Source organism: Buceros rhinoceros, unplaced genomic scaffold (genome assembly GCF_000710305.1).
Source record: "Buceros rhinoceros silvestris isolate BGI_N320 unplaced genomic scaffold, ASM71030v1 scaffold5607, whole genome shotgun sequence".
Taxonomy (NCBI): domain Eukaryota; kingdom Metazoa; phylum Chordata; class Aves; order Bucerotiformes; family Bucerotidae; genus Buceros; species Buceros rhinoceros.
Window position 1 is genome coordinate 4,597 of NW_010423815.1, and position 9,113 is coordinate 13,709.

General features: G+C 45.4%; 1 protein-coding gene across 1 annotated transcript in view; it reads right to left on the reverse strand.

Moving 5' to 3' along the window:
- Positions 1 to 6,357: 6,357 nt before the first annotated feature.
- The window catches only part of HEY2 (hes-related family bHLH transcription factor with YRPW motif 2), a 10,025-nt gene continuing 7,269 nt past the window's right edge, over positions 6,358 to 9,113 (reverse strand). The window contains exon 5 of the mRNA XM_010140545.1: positions 6,358 to 7,037. Coding sequence (XP_010138847.1) covers positions 6,358 to 7,037 — 680 coding nt within the window. The remainder of the gene's footprint in view (positions 7,038 to 9,113) is intronic.

Below are 9,113 nucleotides of genomic sequence, written 5' to 3' on the forward strand. Positions count from 1 at the left end.
CTCTAAAGTTTCGGTCCCACAGGGGCTTAAAAGCATTAATAACTTTTTATATACAAACAGACCCACTGAAGCAGAACAGTTCCCCTGAGCACGCTTGATGCCTTAGTCCCTCCACAGGATCAATCCTTAAGCACATATTGTTTCTGAACGATCAGACTGATTTTGAAAAGCAACAGGGAGCCCTCCCTTAGCTGAAAAAGTCTTGCACATCAATGGTAGCTAAAAAATGTCTCTAACATGCCCAGCATTTCTTCCCTTAAAGGGTAATAAGCAGGAAAAACCCCAAAGGTCTCATTTCTCTTTTTTGTTTCCAATTTCAACCACAGGCACTGAAATACCCCACTGCAAAAGCTGGGCATATGGGCAAGCACATTTTACATATTTATATTGAATTATTATTTCTCTATTGTTTTGTCCGTGGCTACTGCTGTTGGGCATCCTTGGGTTTTGACAGTCACATCAAAGGAGCTGTTCTGGCGTAAGAACCAGTCAAAGTGAGCCGGATAATTCATGGATTTATTACTGAGGTCAGTTCCCATGATTGTCAGTGGGCAGCAGCCACTGCTGTGTCGTAATCCTCATTCTCTCAGTAAGGCACATTCTGCCTTAAAAAGGTTTAATGATCCAACAGTGATTTACTAATGGGAACCTTTCTTCTGGGTTTAGCAGGCCTTAAAGAAGGACAGGGCAGCACATGAAGGTCAGGTTTCAGCAGCATCGAGAAATGTTTTTATTTGGTTTAAGATTCTTGTTTGTAGAATTTTATCAGCTAGCTGCAATAATAAATTGAAGGGACAAAGTCATGGTAGCTGGGCAGGTATTGGACCTGTGATAACAGGGGAAGGGAAGAGAGCAGATGCTGGTGATGGCCGGTCACAACTGAAGACCTCAAAAACTACACATTTTGGCCTTTGTGATCCTTGAAAGGAAAAGAGCAGAGAGAGCGCGCCCAGGACAGCCTGGTAGAACTGCTGTCTTTTGCTGGGGTTGCCTTTCCTTTCCTTTGGGAACAACAAAAATAGCAGTATTCAGAGTAAAATCAAAACTAAGGGGAAAAAAAAGGCGTAAGCCTCTAGGTTTATGGCTAGTACTAATTGTATTAGGTTTTCACCTACCGCATAGTAATACAGAATACTTGTTATTTACAGGTAGAAGACTTTTCTATCTTCCGGTAATATACAGTTTCCTGGAGCAGTGTGCAGGTTCCTGAAGAGGTTTTGCAGTGTAACGTACATGAAGACACGGGCAGGGTTTGAATCTTCCCAGCAACAGCTGGGTGACTGCAGCCACCATTTCAATGTTGCACCAAGGCGGGTTGGGTTTTTTTTTTTCATCCTGAGGATTTTTCTTAGTAGAAGAGAAAAATACTGAATATGGTCTGTGTGGAAAGCAAAATTAAGCCAACATCTCAAGAAGACTTTACTGTAGAATAAGTAAAAGAAGTGTTCAGCTGAGCACCATCTAAACCATGTAGCTTTGTTTGAATGCAGTGTCAGCAGCTGTAGCTATAAAAAAGGAGTTTGCCTCTCCAGACTATCAAAGTATTTCAAACAGATGCTTTTTCTTTTATTTCTCATATTCATTTCCTTTTGCTTCTGATTTTTTAATTTCTAGGGTACAATACTAATTCATGTGTCCCAGCTTTGCACTGACACCATGATGACAGAAAAAAGATCTTTAAAAAGAATTTATATTGACATCACCTTACAATCACCACCACTGCCACAGCCAGACCATTAGGAGAAATTCTGGCTAGTGTTGAATGAGGGGCTGACTGATCTAAGTTTCAGAAGATTAATAGATGATAACACCACATTATCATCAAATGACTTGGATACTCTTCTGCTGTTTCTTTGGGTGAGAAGGAGGATGATTCTTTGAAAAATTAGCTCACAGGTCATAACATTATTAAGCTTCAAATCCGATCTCTCCACAGAGATGCAAGATAGGGAAGGAGAAAGTCAATTGCCTGGCCACACACATTTAGAGCCACTTAAGCAACCTTGGGTTTCTCAGGCATCTGCACAGGGCTGGCAGAGGTGACACAGGACACAAGGGATATCTGCACATTTCCAGCGTGATAGCTGGAGCACATGGCAAACATTTAGGTGCCTGAATGCAGACTAAGTCTTTACACATTAATAGCAACTACAACTTTCAAAAGTAGCAATTACCAGAGGCAAAAAAACCCCACCACCGACACCACAAAACTGAACCAAACCTCCTCTTTTCAGATAATTATCTGTCAAAATTTTGTTTCATTTGCAAATCAGGAAAGATTGAGTTTACTCAGGAAAGTTGAGATCCCAGCATTTCTAGCACCTGCCTGATGCTCCTCTGCTTTGGGCTTCTTGTCATGGGCAGAGGTGTTGCCGCAGTCACCAGTTTTAAGATCTTTACACATTAGCTTTCAAAACACAAGTCTTTGCCAGTGTAAAATGGTGACATGGAGGAACAGAGCACAAGCAAAAATTTCAGCATGGAGCAAGATTACCCTCAGGTCAGGCAGCAGCTTCACACGAATGAGGCTGAGCACACCAAGCTTGCAAACAAAGCTAAACCAATTTCTTCATCTTTTCTTGAAGCTGGACAAAACTACCTGTGACTATCAGGCAGGTCCTCATTTGGGTGACCTCAGGCTATCTGTGCCTATAGAAGCAGATGATTAAGGAGACTGGTGACGACACAGATGGTAACAGTCCCCTTCACTCTTCAGTAGTATTTTCCGATTCAAAAACACTTTTCACCTTTTCCTATTATGAAGAAATTTCTCATTTGTAATAGCCCTAAGAACGTGCCAAGGTCCACGTCCCAGGCTTCATAAACACCCTTGACTTATCCCAGGACACTCTGATAGTCAATCACCTTTCAGAATAGCTGCAAACAAGCATTTTGAAGGCTCCCAGTAAGGAGGCAACAACACAAACTGGCACTTCCTGGCAGTTGTTCAGGCTGATGTCTGCATAGCCAGGATACAATTCTGTTTTCAATACATGCATTCAGCCCTCAGTCACAGCAGCCGGTTTTCCTTCTGGGGCAATGCCTAATACTGGATTTCCTCCACTCACAATCAGAGCAAAGGGAGGACAAGCAGCACCATCTCCTCTCTGTGCTCTGTTAGTCTCACAGCCCCGGAGTTTTTTATTCACACTGCTGAGGGCTTAAGTTTCAAGCCTGCTAATGCTGAGTGACAGGATTAGTTTTCAGTTTTTTTCATCTTCAAGAAAAACATTCTAGGAAATTGCATAACCTCCCTTGATCCTCTTGATAACTGGAATTTAAGGTTGCAAACCCACCCACTGAAAAGTTTGTCAAAGCCAGTTGCTTACTGTTGAGCAAGCAGCCTGGTTTGCCTTCTTGTGCAGTGTGCTATGACACAGTCCTAAATTATAGAAATCAGAAACTTAACTTCTTCCTTGTCTGCATTTAGCCTGCATCCAGGAGCTAAGCTACAGCAGTTCCTCTACCACCTGCTGATCCCTCCCCATCTGAGAAGCAGGAAAAGGAGAGGAGACCCATGGGCTGAAATGAAAACAGACTTAAGGAAACAGCCTAACGAACCCCAAACACCAACATAAAGTGCACAGAGTTACACCCACCCCAGCACATGTACAGTGGTCTGGTCACAGCAAACGGGAAAGCAGCCCTTGGGAGCAAAAAGAGGAGCAGAGGCAAGAGGAGCCCAAGCAGGAAATGTTCCTCTCCTCAAACTTCCCCCTTTGTACTGGGTGTGAGGATTATGGGATGGGACCCACCTGTAGCCAACTGGTTCCACACTGATAATGGGCTGGAAAGCACGGAAGCCCTGGGAGTCTGTCCCAGCACAAGCAGGACATTCCTCCAGATCCATTCATCACTGAATGCAAAATAAAGATAGAAAAGGGCTGTATTAAGTCTGCACATGCACAGCCACAGGTCCTACCTTTCCAATCTTGATTATGCCAAGGAAACAACTTCCCCTTGCTGTGTTTTAAAAATTGCATGGACTCCTTTAGCTCCCACCTGTTAGCACAGCCACAACCAAAGCCGTCAGAAGCTATTACCCTCTGATGTCTTTCAATGGCACAGGTCACATACACTGCTTCTCCATTAATTTCTCATTTGGGAAATCTCTGTACACTCTGACAGTGGTAACATTCCCCACGGAGGCTCAGGACTAACCAAGTGTGAAGGCCAACCTGCAGCCTCCTATGTTGATCCCTTGAGGTGACGCAGATTAAAAAAACCCAAACCAACAAACCAAACCAAAAGACACCAAAACAAAAGAAGGGAAGAGAGGAGACATGAGCGACTAAGTATCTGTGAACTTGGCCTGTTTTGTGAGAGTGAAAATGGAATAAGCCCAAACACACAGGCTGCACAAATGCATTTGTGATGCATTGTTTCAGAATGCTAAAATAAGGATGTTTTCATCTCATCGGCCTCTTAGAAATATTCTTTCGAACACCTTTTTTTTTTGAGGCAAAATGTCACATCTGGGGCAACAAATGATAACGTTTTGGGGCACATCAATTAGATCAAGGCCAAGGTGGACGGAGTCAGTGGCCACCCATTTTTAACAGGCTCGTAGAAGGCAGGTAAATAGTTAAAAGTCGAGTTTTTGGGGGTCTCCAGGACGGACAGATGGGCTTGCATCACTAAACGCACACTCAATACAGAACCATGTTTACAAGACTGAAAGCTGATGCTGCTTTTTTTCTGCCTATTTCAGTGAGACCCAGCTGAGCAAGGGAGCAGGAGAGGACAGGGTAGTGACAGGCTTGTTACCAGTGACAGGAACCAAATGTGAGTCCGCGAGTATTCCTCAAGAGCAGACAAAAACTGCAACAAAACATCCATAAAATGCAGTCAAAAAGGACTTCATTTAATTAGTGATATGTAAAGACTTTTGCATAGAAAAAAGGTTAACAAAGTAATGCATAAAAGACCAACTAGGTACAGTATTTTTAAAACAAATATTTTAAAGTATATTTTGCATAATGTTTAACATTCTCAGTGCTTATTGCTTTCTCCACACAGCAGAGAAATCAAGTGCATAATAATACATGCTGTGTTTTATTTTTTTTACATAAAATCTCTAGTTCTTTACTGGATGCATTAAAATACTTCGGTTATTTTAAGTCACTGTAATAAAAAATTAAAAGAAATCATTTTACGCAGCACTAGTTTTCTGGGTATTGACAAAATAATTTACTCACATTCCCCTTTATACATTCATTTTGGTTTGCAATCAAACCCATATTACAACGTTGGCATGTGAATAGCCAATTTAAAAATTGTCCCTACCATGACTTCATTCATACCCAGAGTGATCGTTCTCCCAGAAGCTGATAGTGAAAAGAAGAGGGATCTTGTACAGAATCAGCTAAAAGTAAATGTCCAAATACAGCTAAATAAGTTAACCTGAACTCTTACAATGCTGAGTGTCTTGTATCGGCATGAATCAACCCTATCCAAGCCTGCATGCATTAAATAGGTGGTTTAATTTCTGGGTGCAGGACAAATTCATGGTCTGTGCAGATACGAGCTAGCACCATATTTATGCCATAAAAAGGGCGCCTCGGGGCTTACGGGCAGAGCTGAAATGTTCGTTAATCCCAGCACCAATAAGATAATTGCTGTTACCAAGGCTATGCTAGATGTCTCAATTTGGCAAGTCTGTACAAAGAAAGTGAACTAAGGAAGTGAGAACTAGGCCTGTCAAAGTGAACATTCTTCGTCCACAATCTTTTGGCTACAACAACCTTTCCCCTTCAGGAGCACACACTCTTCCTTGGAAAGGTATCCCAGTTCTGAAGCTGAATGCAGGATTTCACCTCTCTCCCATGTCACTTCCAAACCTGTGCAATGTTATTGGTTTTAGCAGAACACACATATATAATTTTTTTTTTAAATTTATTATTTTTTCAATGTCAGGCACTTATGAAACTCTAGCCTGGGGAGACCCGGTAGGTGCGGGTCCAAACCAGGATGCATAGCTGAAAAATTATTACTTCTAATGTCTGTGTATCTCTACGTATTCCCCAGGAAACCTCTACATGCCGATATGGTCAGGCTGTTTCTGAAAGCCATTGCTGCTCCCTCAAGATGCCTCCAGCAAAACAAACTGAGAAGAAGAAGAAGGTGGTATCACTCCGTATCCTCTCCAATGCCTGAAACAATTTGGGGAGCTGTGCCATTCCTTGGAAGGCTCGTGGCACCTCTCGGCCCTTTGGGTGAAGGTGGCTGCTCAGCTTGGCTGAGCAGGAAGGACGAGTCCTGAAGGCTCATGTGTGGGTGCGTGTGGGCACATGGGGGGTGTGTGCACATGCCTGTGTGCTGAGGGAGAGGAGGGAGCCGGGAAGGGAGAGGGGGCACTTAAAAGGCTCCAACTTCAGTCCCCCAAGGTCGGTATGGTTTTGTCGTGCCCCCGCCACCAGCCTGCTGAGGGCTGGCAGTGGCCGATACAGCCAGCGGTGGGGTAATGGCTGTGGCCGCAGCCATGGCAGCGGCCGCTGCGCTGGGGGGAAGCATGGGGAAGGCACCAGTGAAAGAGAGGGGGAAGCTCTGGGCAGCGGCTGTAGCTGCTGCTGCTGCAGCATGAACGGTAGCTGAAAGGGACAAGAGGGAGGTAGAGAGAGGAGGGACACAGGGAGCAACGCTGCCAGCTGAGGGGACTCTGAGGGCAGCATCGGTGTGGGCGAAGGTGGCGGTAAGCAGGGCGGAGCCATGGGGGGGCACATCCGAGGAAAGCCTGCACGGGATGGCGTCTGAGGTGTGGAGTCCGTTTGGCTGAAGTAAAGCGGCCGGGAGGTGGTGAAAGGTGGCTGCCCAGTGGTGAGGGTGTAAGGGGTGGTGGTGGTGGGCCATAGAGGAGGTCATGGCAGCAGCTTCCCTCTGAGAGGCACAGGTGCTCAGGTGAGACACGAGTCTAACACGTAGGGGGTCAGATGTGTCGAGACCTTCCACCGAAGTCAGGTACCTCGCGACTTCTGTCAAGCACTCCCGGAAGCCAATGCTCATGAAATCCATGGCCAGGGAATGAGCATCAAAATAACCTGCAAGGGGAGGGCAGAAGATGTGTTGAGTGTCAAGCCAGCTTCCCAGCTGACGTGAGGTGATGCGGCTAACCCAGTCCTCACTCAGATGCCAAATCTCCAATTTACAGGGTAAGATTTGCAATGCGAAAAGTTTGTTCTCTGATCTGTAAATGATTTGTGTAACCACCCCTGTAATGCAATAGTCTGCAGTTGTTTTTGCAGACAATATACGAATGAAAGGAATTAAGTCCATAAGTACTTGTGATACTTAGAAAGATACCCAATGCCTCCTGAAATTCCCCAGCAAGCTGCTGCAGTGCAGTATTGATACTGATGCATGTGTGAACGAGACATTTATCCACACCAAGAAAAAGACTGGAGATCAGAGAGCTCGCATGCACTACCCTGCCTTTGCTTCCTTATACTGACATTCATCGTAACACTCTCAAGCTGTTTCTTAACATTGTGAGATCGCTGGTGTAACCACTGCCGCGATCCCATCTACTTCACAGACTCATTAAGACAATATGACATACGGTGCTACTTAACTAAAACTAAAAACATCTTGTCATGACTCTGCACACACACACTAAAAAGCTTTACTAAGAAAATGTTTTATGCAATGCCATTGCTAATTTGGAGATGGAAGACGGACAGTCATATGGCCCATGAGGTTTTTCAGCAAATGGCAACTGGAGCTACACAGGATTGTGACAAAAAAGCATTTGAAAAATCAACAACAAAAGAACTTCCTTAAATGCATGTGAAAAGATATTCCCTTTCTAGAAGGGTCTAGCATAAAATCTAGAGCTTATGTTGCAGCTTGTCAACTATTCCAGTTTGGGGAATTTTCCCCAAAATAGTCTCCTGGGGAATATGTCCTATCCATTCCCAAGTGGGTATGGTGTTTTGTCCCCTTGCTTTCAGGGAAAATTTGTGAGACTATGATATGTGACACTATACCAAGATCAAGTGCCCTTATTATGTAGGAATGTCGCAGCAATGCCTGCATTAGGCCTTGTACTCTCTGGCATGAAATAATCTGGGTCTTTCTGTCTTTTTCACTTTTTTCAACTTTCCAGCTAGAAAGGAGCGGTTCTGCTACTGCATGCCCACATTACAGCATTGACCTGGGCACAGATGTCACCCCAACCCCCACAGCTTGAGTGAGCTCCTGTGAAACACGAGTCAGGTCAGCATTGGCAAGCTAGTAGGGTACCTGCTGGTGTGCCAGCTGGCCTGGCATGGGGGCTGCCTCTGCGTCGGAGGCTCCAGGACCTCCAGGAGCTTCAGAAGGGCCGACACACAGCCAAAGCTACCTCCCAGCTCTGGCTGCAAGTCAGCCTGCCTGGGAGTCCTGAGAGCATGTGGCTCAAGCCAGGGCTGCCCAGCCTCCCTCCTCCCTTGGGACTAGAGCAGACATGGGGGATGTGGTTTTCAGCAGCTTCCCCTGAGTCTGAGCTGCTGGCTCTGTGATGAGCCATCCCAAAGCTCTGGTGATCCTGTCTTCCCCTCCATCTCCTTTGGTGGCCAAGACATGAAAACAGAAGGGAGATGAGAGCTGTAACTCCCAGGCTCCGCTATGATTTGATTTTGATGGTTATCTTTTCTACATTGCCCCTTTGCTGGCTTCCCCCTTCCAAGAGAGCCTTAAAAATGATGTTTCTTTTTAATTTCCAAAACCCAAGAACATCCTCCACCACCACGTCAACATTTTGTAGTGGATAGGAAGTCTCAGCTTTACTTCAGCTATCTGGTCACCCACCCGCTCCACAGGCAGGACAGGAGCTAAGTCACTTGAGCTGTATTCACCCAGATGTCAGTCACCCAAGCTGAATTTGCAGTGAAGCTGCAATAAAACCACACTAAGATCCCAGCAAACCACTCAGTGCTGACAAATGACTCCTCCCCTGTGCTTGCTTGCACAGCCAGCGAAAAGCCCTGGCCCCAGGCCAAAATGAGAATTCAACAGGAATAGATCATTGCCCGCACCTGCACCAGAGCGGCAGGAACACAGAGACCGCCCAGGTCCTCAGCGGCGGCAGGCAGCCTGCCTGCCTGGGCAGCTCCAAAAAGCGGTGAAGGGACAGGAGC